The sequence below is a fragment of the Aedes aegypti genome, chromosome 2 (genome assembly GCF_002204515.2).
Source record: "Aedes aegypti strain LVP_AGWG chromosome 2, AaegL5.0 Primary Assembly, whole genome shotgun sequence".
NCBI classification, from domain to species: domain Eukaryota; kingdom Metazoa; phylum Arthropoda; class Insecta; order Diptera; family Culicidae; genus Aedes; species Aedes aegypti.
In genome coordinates, this window is record NC_035108.1 from 428,925,315 (window position 1) to 428,943,134 (window position 17,820).

At 39.4% G+C, this 17,820-nt stretch overlaps 3 protein-coding genes across 3 annotated transcripts; 2 read left to right on the plus strand and 1 right to left on the minus strand.

The window, feature by feature from the left end:
- Positions 1-5,398: 5,398 nt before the first annotated feature.
- Positions 5,399-6,555, plus strand: LOC110677064. The gene is made up of 2 exons (XM_021847660.1): positions 5,399-5,534; positions 5,600-6,555. The coding sequence occupies exons 1-2, from the start codon at positions 5,529-5,531 to the stop codon at positions 6,449-6,451; spliced, it is 858 nt and encodes a 285-aa protein (XP_021703352.1). The 5' UTR covers positions 5,399-5,528; the 3' UTR covers positions 6,452-6,555.
- A 6,514-nt stretch (positions 6,556-13,069) lies between these two features.
- Positions 13,070-13,910, minus strand: LOC110677065 (adult cuticle protein 1-like). Its single transcript, XM_021847661.1, has 2 exons — positions 13,753-13,910; positions 13,070-13,686 (listed from the first exon to the last, which is right to left on the minus strand). The coding sequence occupies exons 1-2, from the start codon at positions 13,756-13,758 to the stop codon at positions 13,168-13,170; spliced, it is 525 nt and encodes a 174-aa protein (XP_021703353.1). The 5' UTR covers positions 13,759-13,910; the 3' UTR covers positions 13,070-13,167.
- A 440-nt stretch (positions 13,911-14,350) lies between these two features.
- Positions 14,351-15,202, plus strand: LOC110677066 (adult cuticle protein 1-like). The gene is made up of 2 exons (XM_021847662.1): positions 14,351-14,509; positions 14,576-15,202. Exons 1-2 carry the CDS (start codon positions 14,504-14,506, stop codon positions 15,092-15,094), a joined length of 525 nt encoding a protein of 174 aa, XP_021703354.1. The 5' UTR covers positions 14,351-14,503; the 3' UTR covers positions 15,095-15,202.
- The last annotated feature ends 2,618 nt before the right edge of the window (positions 15,203-17,820 follow it).

Consider the following 17,820-nt stretch of genomic DNA (forward strand, 5'->3'; position numbering starts at 1 on the left):
GCATAAGCCGCGAATGAAACATTTCAGATAGTTGGAAAATAACATCCAAGAACGCCTTGGAGATGATAACAAATGTCAACAAAACAATGGATCAATGCACGGGTTCACTAATTTGACGTTTGAGCGGTGCCGAATTCACTAGTTGCCATGGTCACGTAAATAACACGGCACCGCTCAAACGTCAGATAGTGAACTCGTGCATCGGTCCATTACGAATTTGTTTCCCGAAATTTTCATCTTCTAAAGACTATGAGATTTAGAAATTCAATTGTTTTACAACTAAAGTTCGTAACTTCTTATTTTAATTACAGTGGGAAGATGCTGGAGGGTAGTCCAAGATTCCCAGCTTGAGTTCCTTGATAAAATGCTGCTAATCGATTCGGAAAGACTGAGTGGAAGCTGAGACGAGACTCGCGGAGACGGTCTTCTTTTTCTGCGATTGCTGAGTTTTTTTCTTATTCCACTCAGCGTGTACATCAATTTTGTGCGAGTCGTTCAAGCTCTCATATGACCATCTCAGCAAAAAACTATTGCGTCTGCATCACACCGAAGCATAAACTGCATTTTGAGTGAAATTCCATGTCAGCAAACGTAGCTGACATTATAAATAACTAGTCTTGTGTTTTGATTTATCAGCATTTTTGGAAAAAACGGCTCTGCTGACTGAGGTTTTAAATAATAGTTTATTTTGAATACAATACTTTTCACTTTTTCAGCCATAGAAACGACTGGCTGCATTTGACGTTTCGTGACAGCGGAATCTGGGCTGCATATGACGTTGATATTTTTCCTCTTCGCGAGTCTCTCTCAGAGTGGAAGCAGTTGCAGATTTTCCCTTGTAAAGAACCAGTGTCCAGTATCTGCGTTATTCTCAGATACTGGACACTGATGTTTTTTTTTACTTGGGGGAAAACTGTAACCAGACCCTTTAGAAGGTGTCGGGATACCGCACCAACAACGACCCACTAAAAACAGCTCATGCACTGTACGCCTGCAATTTTCGGTGAATTGCTCAAGTGTTGTACAGAATGCATAGACATTACCCTTGCCCTCGGACTCTTTTCTCCCCGGACCCACCATCACGGTATTACTTCGGGGAGCTGGACATTGGGGGTATGAATCAAAACATATAGGTTATAAGAGGTTTTTATCAATTCAAGGCAGCATTAGTGAGGTTTCTGGGCAAATTCGTCGGATAAGAAGAACTGTTTATATAGCTTTTTGGAAGTCCGCTCCACTAGCGTGCGAAGTATAAAAGGTTCTCAACAAAAGGGACACAGTCATCAATCGTTTATGTAAATTCAGATTTCTTATTTTACAAAACAAACACTTCAAGGAATCACAAATGGGAATAAGATCAATCAGCAATCATTCACCAACCGGTAACCGTGCTACGGTTATTAGCAATGAGCAACAGCAATCACACATTACTCGAACGCCATTTTCCATTTTGTTTAAGGATTTACCAGTTTCTATCCCGTTGAATCTAATCCATTTCTCTGTAGGATCTTAGGTACAGCAAAGCATAAATTTAACACAAGCAATTTAATTTAATACATTTGCTCAAGCATTATATAAAAAGAACAACAACAAAAAACAAATTGGAATGAATCTACGAGAAAAAAAACTCAAGTGACATTTATCTGTGTCCTAAGCGAATATTTCACATGAAATGTTTCATTCCAGTGAATACGCAGTTTACGTTTTACGCAACTTTAAGTGAATACCCCTATTATATATTGGCTCCAAGAGAAAAGCGTAATCCAATAACAATTTGATTTGTAAATTTTACACCAACTCGGACTGCTTCTGTTATAATGGTGGCTTTGAACATTGCATGAACCATTAGATTCAATTGGTCAGTTAGGAAATTAAAATTAGAGGCAGACATATCAATTGAAGTATGTACTGATGATTTTCAGTTAGAATTTTCAGTAGACGAAGAGGCGGAGTAGAAATTTCCTGTGGTGGAAGGGTTTTTTCCGTTTGATTTGAAATAATAGATTACCTGCTTTGCTCTTGCCCACAGTTGATCAGCAGAAGTTTTCTCGTTTCATTTTGTATGGGTATAGGCAATTAACTTCAAATATCTCGTAAATGAAAGCATTAATCGAAAAAATATTTGGTAGGCATGATAGTCATTATCATTAAGTACAACCGGTACCAAATATTTTTTTGGAAAATAGTTCCCAATTTTGAGAAATAATTCGTTAGATGCATTTTGCCATACAAATAATTTTCGCTTAACCTTTTAGCGATTTTTCGCGCTAGATACTAGCGCAAGTGCGTTACTATGTGGCGAGTAGCGTATCAGGGCATGCATGTAACCCATTAGAAAGAGGACTCATATTATGAATAGGGGTTGAGTTCAAATTACGTGCTTCGATATCGGCACAGGGTTTTCCTTAGGTAGATACATTCGAAATTGAAAGATTCGAATGGCTACCCGACGGATTAAAATTAGTTTGTGAATGAGCATGATTATGATCTTCCTGATGGGTATGATTCCTAATCAAGCGATCGTTAACTGAAAAATGAGCATTGTTCGAAACTCTACCCGGGAAATTCCGGAAACGACCGTTATCGTAACTGACATTATCGTTCATCTGCCTAGCACGAGTCTCGACGAGTCGGCTACGCGAAGGGCAAGCCCAAAAATTTGACTTTTTATTGCCCACGCAATTTGCGCATATGAACTTATCGGTATCCTCCTTCGCTGGACAGACATCCTAAGCGTGAGAAGATCCGCTAATCATGTATTTAGCATCCATGCGGCAATGTTTTGTACTAGAGTTGGGCGACTCATTCACGAATCATTCGAAAGAGTCAACTCTCGAAAATGAGTGAACGAATCACGGTTCTTTTCAAAAGAGTCACGATTCATTTGTATCGACAATTTTGGAAGAGGCCTTAAAGTTTACTAGGAATAATATTTTCGAGTTGAACTTATCATAGCCAAGTAATTCGGACATGTATGAATAATAAATGTAGTTATACGAAAAATATTCTCATTTAAAAATTGCTATATCTTTAATTTATTGTGTGAAATACATGATTCGTTTTTGATTTTTTTAAACGAGTAACCGAATCGGTCAAAAGAGTCGATTCACTTTTGTGAGTGAGTCACCTACGATTCACTCCCGGAATCTGACGATTTTACCCATCTCTATTTTGTACCATGACCTCACTTTTGGCACCAACGGCACTGAGTGGGGCTCTGGTAATTTCCTCCAGGTTTCTGGAAATTTTCCCATGTCACACGGACATAAGTCTAGCTTTTTCTAAAGCTTTAATATTATTTAGATCTTTTTTGTTAAAGTGAACTAAATAATATTCTTGAGAAAGCCCTTTCCGAACAACGACAGATCGTTTTTTTTATTTTCATAATGATTACCTGGACAGAGGAAAATTGAATTTAATTATTTATTCCATTTTTGATCCATTTTGAGACCTTTCAAGACAACTTTGAACAAACGTTCAGTTTTGTTATCATAAGTAAAAAAATTGTGCTTCTTCTCTTCAAGATGTTTGAGAAGAAGTTCGCCATCTTTAAGAGTTTCCGGCAAAACGCGACAGTCTTTTCTCTTTGTGATTTGAAAGGAAACCTTGATTCCCCTGATGGAGTTCAAGATCTCCTGCCTAAATCCCCCAAATTCGGAACAACTGACCACGATAGGCGGCACTCTTTGCTTCCTCACTTGAATCAAAGAGCCTGGGCTAGAGGCTGCTTCGATTTGGTGTTCGGAAAATTTGTCTAGAGCATCGAATTGATTGCTCATTTCGATACAATTATTCATTTCACCCTTGGAAGAAACTTCGCATTCCGGGGAAACGTCCTTTTTTCCATTCTTACCACGTTTAGTGACAGTTTTAAATCCCACTCTATTAGAAGGAAGTTGTGAATTCATGAATTCAACTTTCCTTTTGTGTGTAGTTGCAACCATGTTTAGTGAATAAACGAAAGAAGACGAGACCTCCTAAGAAGTTTTTTCCCAAGACGTTGTCCAAGGAGAATTACCACCGCTAGCTTTCGCCAACGGGTCCAACGAAAAATCGAAGGCACTGGTCCAAACAAGGATCCTAAAAGGATCAATAGTAGAAAAAATAGTACTGAAAAGTACTGTTTTAGTAGCACTGAAAAGTACCGTTTTTAATTTTAGCACTGAAAAGTACTGTTTATTGTCTTAGGTAATTTTTAAAAAAAAACTTAAAAAAACTTCCAAGAGGAGAGTATTCGTGTACGCACAGCACGAAGGTACGATGCGCACTGTGTGCAAAATTCACTGCAAATCAAAGATGGTCAAGTTCTGTGACTGACCGATTTGACATGAAATTCGTCATCTGATATTCAAGAAAAGCAATTGAATTGATTGCCTATTTCGATGCTATGATCAACATTAACCCTTCAGAGAAATCACACATTCCAGAGAAACATTTTTTCTCGGTTTTTGCTCCTTTTAGTGACAGTTTAAAAACCCACTTTTTTGGAAGGAAGATGTGAATTCAGAGATTCACCCTTCTTTAATGAATAAACGACAGAAGAAATGACCTTCCTAGACAACGATGTTTTCCTTTTTTTTCGTTTATAAACGATGTTCAAGAAGGATTACCACCGAGAGCTTTCGCTAACGAATCCAATGAAAAATCAAATGCACGGGTCCAAACAAGAATCGAACAGGGATCAATAAGTAGAAAAAAGTGACACTGAGAAGTACTGCCTTATTGTTTTTGGTAGTTTTAAGAACTTCCAGGAGCAGAGAGAATTTGTGTACGCCCAGCACGAGGGTACGATGCGCACTGCACTGATACTTAACTAATCTTCTTTGAACGCCTGCTTATCCTCCAATCAGTTTTTAAACACTTCCCCTGCAGGCAGCAGCTTTCAGCACTCAATAACCACTAACATTTACCAAATTTATTTGATCACTGACTCCGGGCTCCATTTAAAATCTATTAGTCAAGCACATGAACGCCACCGGCTCAGTTGAGTCGTTCGGTGTTCCTGCGAAAGTAAAGAGTAAAAATCATAAATCGCCCTAGTTGTTTGTCCTGATTGTGTTCTCCAATTCTGTGCACATATGTAAATAGCTACCGGACAGTTGGTGGTAATTATAATTGATCCATTTAACGACACCGCTGCTACTATCAATCAGCTTCTAAGTCAGCGTTGCTCTTGGAGTGCAACTGGGGACCCTACACGTAATCAAGTATGATTCATTCTGAGGGCCCTGGCGTCGAGAACACTTTCCTGGTAGTAATCAGGTGCAAACTCGATGTCTTACTCACGCAGAACAGCTTTCGTGTCCGCCATAGAAATAATATTTAAATCACACTTATGGCGCGGCTGACTTCATTTCTTTACCAACTAGGAACGCCTTTGTCGGTTGGCCGGACGTTGGGTTGATTGCAGAACCTGATCTCGATCGGGGGCGCCTGTTTTCCATGGGTTCCATATATAAACTTCGGTTGACGGGGTTGGGGCGGTCAATGAGTGATTGTCGGTGAGAAAGTGATAAACTTGAGTCGCTATGAAGGTATTTCAAGTGGTGATTTTGAAATTGACACGATTTGACATAACTTTTTCTGCTCATATCGATAGATCATCTCGGCGATACTTGCGCTGGCCATAGGATCCTCGCAAGCAGCGTACCATCCATTCTACCATGGCTATAATCCGTTCGCAGCCTTAGCAGCTCTTGGATTGTATAACCCTCATATGTTCCCAGCGCCACACGTTCCATATTCCGGAACTTATTCGTATCACGACGGTCATAAACCCACGGTAGTACAAGCCAACAACGATGGATATAAGTTCAAACCAGCTGCCAGGATCGTACAACCTGTATCGTATGCTTACCATGACGTACCTAAACCAACCATAGTCCAAGCGAATACTGCCGTGGTGCACCCTGTTCCACAAGTTGTCCAGACCGCGATCTCTGGAGCTTATCACGATGGAAGTAAACCAATTGTGGTTCAAGCGAATCATGGAGTCGTCTCTCATCCGTATGCTTCTCATGTGCCATATCATGGAACTTACGCTTACCACGATGGAGACAAACCAACAGTAGTGCAAGCCAATAACGCTGGCTATTCCTATCCTTATGCTGCCAAGAGTTTGTACTCCGGAACTTACTCGTATCACGACGGTTACAAGCCAACAGTTGTACAAGTTAACAACGGTGGATACAAGCCACCTCCAGTTGTTCCCGTCTCACATGCACCCAATCCGTGGAATCCATGGGCAGCTCCTGGACTTGCTGCGTGGCAATATCATTACGGATATCCAGGCTACCCACATCCCTACAGCATTCCTCAGAAGACCGTGGTACAGGCTAATCTAGGCGGGCACGATCCTTGGAACTATGGAGCGTACTACGGGACGGGAATCTACGGGTTCAAATATCATAACTACGCACCTGCAGCTGTTCCAGTGCTGCGGATAGAGTGAACATTGGTTGAAGGACCCATTTTTATCTGAAGTATCTGTTGGTAGCGGTGTGGAAAATGTATTGTACCAAATAATCAACCAAAATATTTAACACGAGCAATTTATCTATTTCGTTTGTATTTTTGAGAACATCTAGTTTGTTTGATGTAGTACGACAGATTGTACATCAAATGAAATAATAGATAATCCTGCCAAAATTTTGTTTCAACAAAATTACGTCACGATAAAACATTTCGAGAACTTTTGAAGTGTAATCAATAATCTCTTTTTTTTTCTCGATAATAAGTCTCCACTGCAACAGAGCCTGCTTCTCTTCTTAGTGTTCTAAATACACTTTCACAGTTGATAACTGAGAGCCTTCTTTGCATAAATTGCTATTTTTGCATTCATATATTGTGTTTTTTTATTTATAGTGGAGTACAAAAATAACTTCAAAAGTCTGGCCTGTTGTGTGTTGACACGGAATGGTATTCACCATAACTTTCCCAACTGTTCCTATGCCTCGATCTCCCTCGGAACTACCGCAATCCAGGGTAACATTGATCGCAATGACCCTCCTCGTAAAAAGTTCGAATCTATACTTTTCTATGAAATATTTTCAATGCATGAATGGTGATTCTCTTAGTTCTATGTATGAGCTAATAAATATTAAGTTTTTGCGAAAATTGAATTGGGTTTATGCATAAATTTTGCAATTTTTGGAAACAATGGTGTTCATGCTTATGGACGGCACGATCAAAAAATCATGTCTCACATGAGTTCTGAAAACGATATGAGTAAAAGAAATAGTTCACAAATTACAATAAAGTATGCCGAATTTCCTTTGGACATTGCTTACCTTTAGGCGAATTCCACAATTCAAAGTGTTTTTAGTTTAAAATAACTCAAAAAAATAAATGACTTGTAAGAGTTTGGCCTTCATATTCGATTTAAGGAACCATAATTTTAGTAAGTAATGAAATTTTCAATTTACCGATCGTTGTTTTCATGGGTGATAATGTTACCACATATCAGCTAAATAAAAAAATCACCTAAACATTGTTTTAAACATACTCAAATGTTTCAGAAAACGAAATGCAGTATTTAGACACGAGCGAAAGGGTACAAGTACGATTCTACATCATTACCCCGAATGCCATTTCCCCGAAGGCCATCACCCCGAATTCCATTACCCGAATGTACCATTACCCCGAACTCCACCACCCCGAATGCTATTTCCCAAAATTTACAATTATCTTGGCATGATGATATTGATTACATTTCCCCATGATATTGGAATTCAAGGTGATAGTCGTTCGGGGATATGGAATTCGGGATAATGGCGTTCGGGTTAATGGCATTTAGGGTAATGGGATTCAGGGTAATGGGGTAGAATCACCAGTACTGGTTTTAAAAATTTAAAACATGCAACATTTTCATTTTCGAATGATTTTTTTAAAGAAATATCAAGAAAACCGATCAACGTTACCCCAGATTACGGTACATCACGCAACTTTATCGTGAGAGGGCTGTGCTCAGGCACTTTTGTGTTCATGCACTTCGTCAGTCTCAGCCTCTAGCTGTTCTGCTAGTTCGCTGTTGGAGCTTAATGTCGTCAAAATCGCTGTGAACTACGACATTTCTACGGTTCTCTGTGACTACTTGTTTTGCCCAATCGGCGGTTGAAGATCTCACCAGGACTTTGGACAGCTTTCTGTGCGACGATGCATACTCCCTTACGCTGGCCTCGCGCCAGAGCCCTGTTGAACTTGTACTGGACGCTCATGCCCAGTCAACATTTTGGTCGGTATAACTTTTGTTATACATCATTCTATATGAATTAATTCAATCGTATAGAATGCACGAAAAGGCTATATACCTACCAAAGTGGAGGCTATATGCATACTTGGCACGACTTTTTCGGACTTTCTGCGATCAGATATACGATGCCACAAAATTTGGATGAAAATAAAAAAAAAAAGTTTCCAGCGAGTCTCGAACGCGGGACCTCTGGATCAAGAATCGGGTACCTTACCACTGTACCACCGAGGGTTACTTATCTGATGAGCGATTATTTGCCAATGTTAATACATGTTTCATGTACAGCGACACATACTTTGTTGTTCTTTGAGGCCCATCGTCAGCAGATAGACAAAGTTTGGGTGGCAATTTTTGCTAAGTTATTGCGATATCATACGATGCTTACTGGATAGATATATGATCTGTCAGTTTATATAACATAACGTGATTCTATGTTACACTATTTACGACATTTTTTATTGTCAACACAGATTCTCGTTTATGAATCGTATTAGGGATTTATATACAACTTGTATTGACATTGATAACGCTTAATATGGCATCTTGTGCAATTCTGATTTTGGACGCATGAATATGTGATTTTGGATGCACATTCTTATACGATACGTGGTTCACTGGGTGTGCATTTCGTTGCTCTACGACGACTCGTTCTCCGCTGCTTCTGTTAGAGCTCTCCTGGCTGACCAGTTGGGTGCTGAGGTCGGTCCAGCGATTCCGGTTGGAGGCTGACTTCCGGTTCACTGGCGCCCGACGACCCAAAACTGGTTTGCGACAATCGATGCTACTTGGCCTAGTCCCCGACGATGGAGCTAGCATGCTCCGGCTACGTACTTTTTCATGCTTCGATACTGGTCGGTAGAGTGCCGAAATCGGCCCAGCAATTCCGGTTGGAGAATGCCTTCCGGTTCACTGGCACTCCGACGACTTAAGTCGTACTACTCAGAATAGCCCTCGACGGTGGATCTATCCTACTCCGACGAAGATTTCCCCGGTGGCGGAACATCTCCCGAATCGATGCTATCCGGGCAGATGCCGAGGTTGATCCTGCGATTCCGGTTGAGGACCACCCTGACGACCATATGTCTATGCTGTTTCACGATCTACTCAGTTAGTCCCCGGCGTTGGATCTAACCTACTTCGACTCGATGATGGTCGGCCAAGTGCCAGGGTCAGTTCTGCACATTACGCTCGTTCTACTTGGTCTTGTCCTCGACGGAGGATCTAGCCTAGTCCGATCGCGCCCTATTATCTTCTTTATGTTCTCTCTTCTAGTGTCGAAGTCGGTCCGACGATTTCGGTTCAACGGCGCCCCGATGTCCCGACGTCAAGCGCTACTCTCTGAGTCTCGTTGCGCTGCTCTGCTCGCCAGTTGCGCTGTAAGCCAGACATTATTTGCACCACCATGATGGTCATCATATTGCAAATATCGGGATCGCTAATCATTCCGTGTACCATTCCTTCTACGCTGAAGTACTTACCGAAGCCAGCCACCTCCATGTTTCGTACTATGTTAAACCTCGGGAAGTCAAAGACAACATGTCCTAACCTGGGGGATGCGAATAGGAAATCAACAAGCAGCCAGGCTGCTGTCAACCTTACATTTTCATAAAAATGACCTGAGTGTGCCTAGAAATGTACGGTCATGATTTTGTCACGCTAAAATATGTTATATAATTTATATAACACACAGACCACCATTTTTCATCTTTTCTGAAATATGTTTCTCACTAACATACGGCTATCAACTTTCTGATTTAGTATATTTATTGAATTAATTGCCTACAATTGCTATCAGTTAAATCAAATTGAAAACTGCTTCTGCTATCATGGAGAGCAAATTTAGATCTCACGGGTATATACAAATTTTCGTTAAATATAGAAACGAGTGTGAGACAAGATAAATGCTTTTTATGTTGCACGAATAAATTTATAATAATATAAAATAAAAACATTAACAAACATAGAATATGATAACAGAACAAAAACAAAATATGATATCAAATATGTTAACGATAAAATTTATCTGTTCAATAGATATCTAACTATGGTATCAACTTGATGATGAGATCAAGATATGTTTTCAAACTGCTTTCTTTTTTATGTTGAATTTTTCTCGGGCTGCTTGTCGGTGCTTTTTTATTGAAAAATTTCAGATAGTTCGACAAAACATCTCCAGCAAGAAAGAAATGGCCCGGACATTTTTTCAATGTGTTAATAATGACAATTTCTGTCAATAATAAATGAATAATAAATAAAAAATCGGAACTACTATGTGAAACGAATATGAATAAATATTCAACGTGTAAATTATGCTAATTTTCATCACTAATGAATAAATAAACAAATGCTTCTAAAAGCTACGAGGAAAGCTGTTTCTAAAATAATTTTATCAAAAATGAAATGCAAAAACTTTCTTGGAAAACTTCATTGAAAAGGTATGCATTTTATAGCTTTTCAAAGGTTCTTCGAATAAATCCACTTTCATAGAAATTGACTGATATAAATAAAACTAATCCCAGGCAACTAGCAATCGCATGAAAGTTCATGTTACAACTCGTTTATTCATACTAATTACATCAAACTCGCAAAACACCGTTGATAAACTCGTCAGATTTATGAGCTTCCTCGCATAAAACACTTCTTTTCTGAGTTCATTTGTACATTTTGTTTCGTCCCGTACACTCGTACAAAGTAAGTCGAATCAATCCTTAGCAGCTGTCAAATCGACATTTGTTATCAGAAGTTAAGTCGCATAAGATTACAGGTTAGTTCGGTGGAATATGTATACACTCGCATTGTGATGACAGATGACAGATGCGTTCAGATGTTAACTAAATATATTAATTGTTTCAAGGAAGCTCACATGCACTTCTATGCCTTATCTTATGTTCTCATGGGGCAGAAGTTCGGGCTTAGTGGTATAATTAAAATTTCCATAAAAACAATAGTAGTTGAAAAAAAAAATAAATACAACACAGGGAATCTTCCACTTATTGTCTACAATTTTGCTGAACAAACTATTGTCAAAATATATACCCATTTTTAGTTTTAGTTACATTTTACAACATTTTCAACATTGATTGACTTAAACGAACTTTTGCCTCACCGGTGGGGCAAGAGTTCAATTCTTGTGTGGGCAAAAGTTTGCCGAAATAAAAAATATCGACAAATTCACGAGATTGTACATACATTATACCAGCCATAAAGGGATGTTTACAGATGAATACACACTGAATTTTCATCAAAAAATAACTCCAAAACAGGGTTAATTTTAATACACCCAAAAAATAGCAGTTTTTCGGAAAACTAAGTGAAAATGAGGATTTTTTTTCGCACGATCAGGAAAATTTCGCTAATATGTGGATTTGGGGCATTTTGAATTTTTTTTCCGTTTTTTTTTTATATACAGGTCGAACTTTTGCCCCACTATGGGCCAAAAATTTGATTGAAATCATTTATGTAAAAACTAATACACCTCAAAATATTCTTGTGATAGACCCAGAAACGCCCTTGTATAAAAAAAATCTAAAAAAATGTCTTCATTTGGTTTCATGCAATGAAAGTTTGACCAAAAATTACTTTTTTTACGTCAAAAAAACAACAAGTAGCCATAACTTGTACAAATATTAATAGATTCCCATGGGTAGTGAAAGTCTTTTATCTAAATAGCATTCGAACCACCATGGTATTTTTAAGTGTTGGTTTTAATTGAGCTAGAAATCTTAAAAAGAAACTTTTGCCCCACTTTACTTTACAAATTCTTTGGACAGGTAAAATTGCACAAATTCATAGAAATCTTCGGAGAAATGCTGTAAATAATTTCCAGAAGAAACATTTGAATAATTCTTTCAAGAGAAAATGAACTCCATTCCAAAATGGAGTGCATATTAGACTGATGCAAATTTTGAAGTTTTTGCTCCCCTATGCTTAAACGATGTCAATTATGATGAAAATGATCCTCCCAAAATTTGAAGCGATTCGGAAGAAATTTGGTTGTGCACACGCTATTTAAAGTTTATATGGAAATTACTATGGGAAAGGCAAACCTTTTGTGTTCAGTCCTCTATCTGCTCGTCATAATAATCTATGGAAAAGTGAACACACTCATCTCATGTGAAAACCTCCCAGCTACAAATTTGCTGAAGATCACATTTTGATAGGACGTAAGGATAATTTGTTATTATTGATAACAAAGTCTAAATCATGCTGAGATGATCATTCAATTACATTCAGAGCAACACTGCTTTTTTGCTGTAGAACATAGTAGCCTGGATTACTTTGATCTATTCTTCCCGCCAGGAGCACCACTGTTGCCTGTCGAATAGTTGGTGGAGCATGCTACATGCAAACCAACTTTATGATGATGAATAACAATTTATCCTGACGTCCAATCAAAAAGTGGTCTTCGGCAAAATTGTAGCTGGAAAATTTCACATTAGAAGAATTTGTTCACTTTTCCATAAAATATTATGACGAAGAGATAGAGAGCTGAACACAAAAGATTGGCGTTTTCCATAGTAATCTCCATATAAACTTCAAATGGCGTGTGCACAGTCAAATTTCTCGAATCACTTCAAACTTTGGGAGGATGCTATTTACCATAATAAAAATCGTTTAAGCATAGGGGTGCATACATTTAAAAATTTGCATCAAAAGTGCATATGGTATGTAGCCTTATTTCTCACCCTTGAATCGAATATTCAGAAAAAAAAAACATAACTAAAAAGAGATAGATTGGTTGTCTTATGCTTATCTATCAATTTTTAGTTATGTTTTTTCTGAATATTCATTCAAATCCATCAAATAAGTACCAACCACTTGAACAAGATAGCACATTTTATTCACATTTTGTCACCGTTTTCACATCAATTTTCACAAGACTAGGATTCAGAACTGTTATTCAAGCTTCAATCGCTTCAAACGGTTCCCGCAGCTGGTTCCAGATTGAGCGATTGCTGGGAAACGGTGTGTCCAGCGAGTGGGGCATCATGGACGGCTCCAGGGTTGGCAGCCAGATAGCGAGCTTCCTTCTGGGCAACGACGGCCACGGATGGCTGAGCAACGACGGTGGTGGCAACTGGAGCGGCCACATGGGTGGCTTCAACGACTTCCGAATCGACCGATTTGTAGGCCACAACCGAGGGAGCAGCATAGGCCACCGGAGCGACATAACGTGGAACGACGTTGGATTGGACAACGGTGGTGTGTGGAGCGGTGTATGCGACTGGAGCGGCGGCATAGGTTACTGGAGAAGCGGCGTAGGCGACTGGAGCAGCAGCATAAGAGGTCACCGGAACCGATGCCACATACCGAGGTGCCACATTCTGCTGGACGACGGTGGTGTGGGGTGCGGAGTAAGCCAGTGGGACGGAATAGGATACGAAATTTCCTTCAGCAACAACGGCCAGGGCCATCATGACTACAGCTGCGATGCACTAAGGGAAGAAAGGAAAGGGATTAGATAAGAATAAGTCTATCATTAAATATTCTGAAAATTTCACCTTCATGATTGTTGATTTCTTAAGGAAGTCGCTGAGAGACTAAAAGATTGTTACAGTTTGAGGTACTGATGTGATTTGATACTCTTTCAATTCATGCCAGCTTTTTATACCAACAAATGAGTTCTGATTGATTACGAAGGATCAAATCCAAAGAACTACCAAAACGATGCAAAGAACTGGTTCCCGAAACGAAATTTGGCATTATAATTGATCGCGAAGCCTCTGACGCGATGGGATTGAAGTAACAAAAAACATGATTGAATATGAACGTGTCGGGTGGGTAGTCAGTTGTAGTTATCGTTTGCTCTATTTTGTGCTTTCGTCTCGCGTGCGACGCCCCCTGGTAGTTGTTGATATTTGATCTATTTTTTTGTCCGAATCTTTCTCATTGACTACTCTACCATGACAAAGTTGCAATAAATTCCGAAAGATCAAGTTTGGCAAGTTACAACCCATTCTTGCCACTCTGCAATTTTGGATGTTTATACGGTCATTATGCTTCTTAGCGCACAGGTTAAACACCTTTATCCATTACTGACTATATTGATTGCTAACGTTCGTCAATCAATGGTAACTCGTTCAGACAAGCTAGGCTTCCTGGTTCTGGTCATGTTCCTAGACATCTCGTATTTTGGAACTGTTTCAATATAAAAGGAGAGATTTGATGAGCAATCGTCACAACTCGTCAGAGCTTCGAACTGTAACAATCAATTTGTCCTTCAGCGACTAATCCCTCAAGAAATCAACAATCATGAAGGTATGTTTGCACATCAACCATAGCACAGAAATTATGTTCTAATCACTAATTTTATATTTTCAACAGTGCATCGCAGCTGTAGTCATGATGGCCCTTGCCGTTGTTGCTGAAGGAGGTGTCGTGTCCTACTCGGTCCCACTGGCTTACTCCGCACCCCACACAACCGTCGTCCAGCAGAATGTGGCTCCTCGGTATGTCTCTACGGTTCCGGTGACCTCTTATGCTGCAGCTCCAGTCACTTACGCCGCTTCCCCGGTAACTTACGCCGCCGCTCCAGTCGCATACACCGCTCCTCACACCACCGTTGTCCAGTCGAACGTCGTTCCACGTTATGTTGCCCCGGTGGCCTATGCTGCTCCCTCGGTTGTGGCCTACAACTCTGTCGATTCGGAAGTCGTTGAAGCCACCCATGTGGCCGCTCCAGTTGCCACCACCGTCGTTGCTCAGCCATCCGTAGCCGTTGTTGCCCAGAAGGAAGCTCGCTATCTGGCCGCCAACCCAGGAGCCGTCCATGATGCCCCACTCGCTGGACACACCGTTTCGCAGCAATCTCTCAATCTGGAACCAGCTGCGGGAACCGTTTGAAGCGATCGTTGTACCTGATCTGACTATTGGCATTGGAAATTAGTAATTCAGTCCTCACAACTATGGCATCCAAGAGAGTTGAATAAATATCTGTTTAAGTGAAAATAATTTGTTCTTCATTGAGTCTAAATTTTGTAATATGAACATAAGTCATTGGATTATCCCGTATAGGCCTGAGTGAAAGAAAAATTACTAAAACTCTCACCACTCAGCGAATACTTAACGGATTTCAATTATTTGTTGTCAGTATACTCGTACACATATCTAGTTTTTAAAAGTGGTCAAAGGATTTCGGGAATGTTCATGTGGCCGGAGTTATTACGGTGGATCACTGGGTCAGGTCGGGTGACAAGGGTTCTATGCTTCTGTACCCCTGGAGGTAGGCAAATTTCAAGTCGCATATAATATCCAGAATCGGTTATATTGTGGCCACTATATCAAGGAGTTTTAAGAATAACGCATCAGCGTAAACCTTCTGATAATCGATTAAATTAAATAATTATGTCAACTGCATTTGATTGAACATACAAATGGCGATTTTCGGGTCCCCGGGATGCCCCAAATTTATGATAAAGTACACAATTTTTATCTTAACATCTGTATCAAGCTTATGGGAACGCATTTTAGTGAACAATTATGTTCGATCAATACTATTAGAGATTTTAAACGGTTTATATCAAACAAATCTAGAGCCGGTTCTTCAGGGCATTAAGTCCAATTGGTCGCATCTGTTACACTCAAAACGGTGCAAAACTATTCATTTATATTGTTGAATATAAGCAGTGCTGGGAATGGTAATAGTGGTAGGCTTGAATTTTCGCGAAAATCACGTGGCTCTCCCAGTACAGTAGTTCAAAAACGTGAATCTCATCAAGTAGCCTATGTTGGGTGCACGAATTTTCTAAATCATGAGTGTCATTGAAGGCTCAAAATGCGGGAAATAGAACATTTTTCTACAGTAATTCTGGATTGCCCTTAGCAACGGGTGTTTTGCTATTTTCAAGGCATTTTGCCTACAGCAGCGATGGGCGTGAGTTTCACTGGCTTCGCTGACTGTGATTGGCTTTGCTTGGCTACTGTAGAGTGAATTTCAGATTTTTTCCCAACCCTGAATATAAGTTCTTAATGATTTATGCAAATTAATATGATTGCCATTGGAAATAAATAAAGATAACTTGACATGTCCCAAAAAATCGCCTTTTTCTACCCAACTTGACCCAGTGACCCACCGCAATAACTCCGGCTACATGAGTATTCCCGAGTTCCTCCGGCCACTTCTAGAAACTAGATATGTGGGCCAGTATACTGACAAAACAATATTTGAATCCAGGGGGGACGGACCTGGTGTAGGGGTTAGAACAGACGCCTCTCACGCCGAGGACCTGGGATCGAATCCCATCCCCGACATAGTCATTTAGAGTTATAGTGACGACTTCCTTCGGAAGGGAAGTAAAGCCGTTGGTCCCGAGAAGAACTAGCCCAGGGTTAAAAATCTCGTTAATAAATATAGAAAAAAAAAAATTTTAATCCGCTAAGTATTCACTGAGTGGCAAGGGTTTTAGTATTTTTGCTTTCACTCAGGCCTATACGGGTTATCGATAAGCTTGAAGAGATAACGAATAAGTTTTCGATCCAATCAACATGGTTTTGCAATACAGTGTCCGTTCAATTTTGATAACATGCCAAAAAACTGCATGTTGCCAAAATCGAACGGCTGTTTTATCACTGTAATAATGACCGCCAACTAAATTTACCTATTTGAATATGGTAATCCTTAAAAAGGCCCACATAAACATTGAAACAGAATCGATGACTGACCCATGATTTTTTTTAGTATTTCTATTTTCATTGTTCCAGAAGATAATTTGGTTTGGTTAAACTGGTCACAGTACATTTGTAGCTTCATTTGCAAGAAATTCTTCTGCAAAATTATAAATTATATGTTGTAGAACTGTGGCAAAACTGAACGGATACTGTACGATAAACAAAACCTCTTATAATATACACAAACCTCGTTAAGAGAAAAATAAACATCATCGTTTTACTAATTTTCAAAACCAGTTTTTTTTTTCTCAAAATTTAAGCTATGTTCAAGAAAACCTATCATTGCATTATACTTGCTATCAGGATTGCGATGATAGATTTTTATGATGATTTGTTTAAGGTGATTATAAAACGAAGCCAAACTTTGAATTTTCAAATGCACAAGACGAGAGTATCTCACAACAGTTCGCGTTGAAAACCAATCAACTTGCTTGTTTGCTGGTGGTGACCAATGGGATAGATTTTTAATGCGGAGGGCTGTTTGGTTCTCAAGTCTTGTGCACTTGAAAATTTGAGGTGTGGCTTCGTTCTATAAACACCTTAAGTTTGAACGAAAAAGCTGGTTTTTCATTTTTGATGATTGAATAATGGATTCTTGAGCCATCACAAGTTAAGATGATGACATATTTTATCAAACGAAAGCGCATACAAATTACATTTCAAAAGTATTGCTGCCACGGTTTCAACCGTTCTACATCCTGGATTGACTGTCACAAAATGTTCAATCTAGAAAAATATTTTAGGAGTTCTAAATCTTTCACGTCAAACAATCTTTTTGTAGTTCGATCGTTTTTTTTTAGATACGATGCCCAACAAATGGTAAAAGTTCAATTGGCTGCCATTTCGGCACGTCTTAATGGATTGCTTTCGTTTTAGCTTGAATGGGATTGTATGGACGTCCT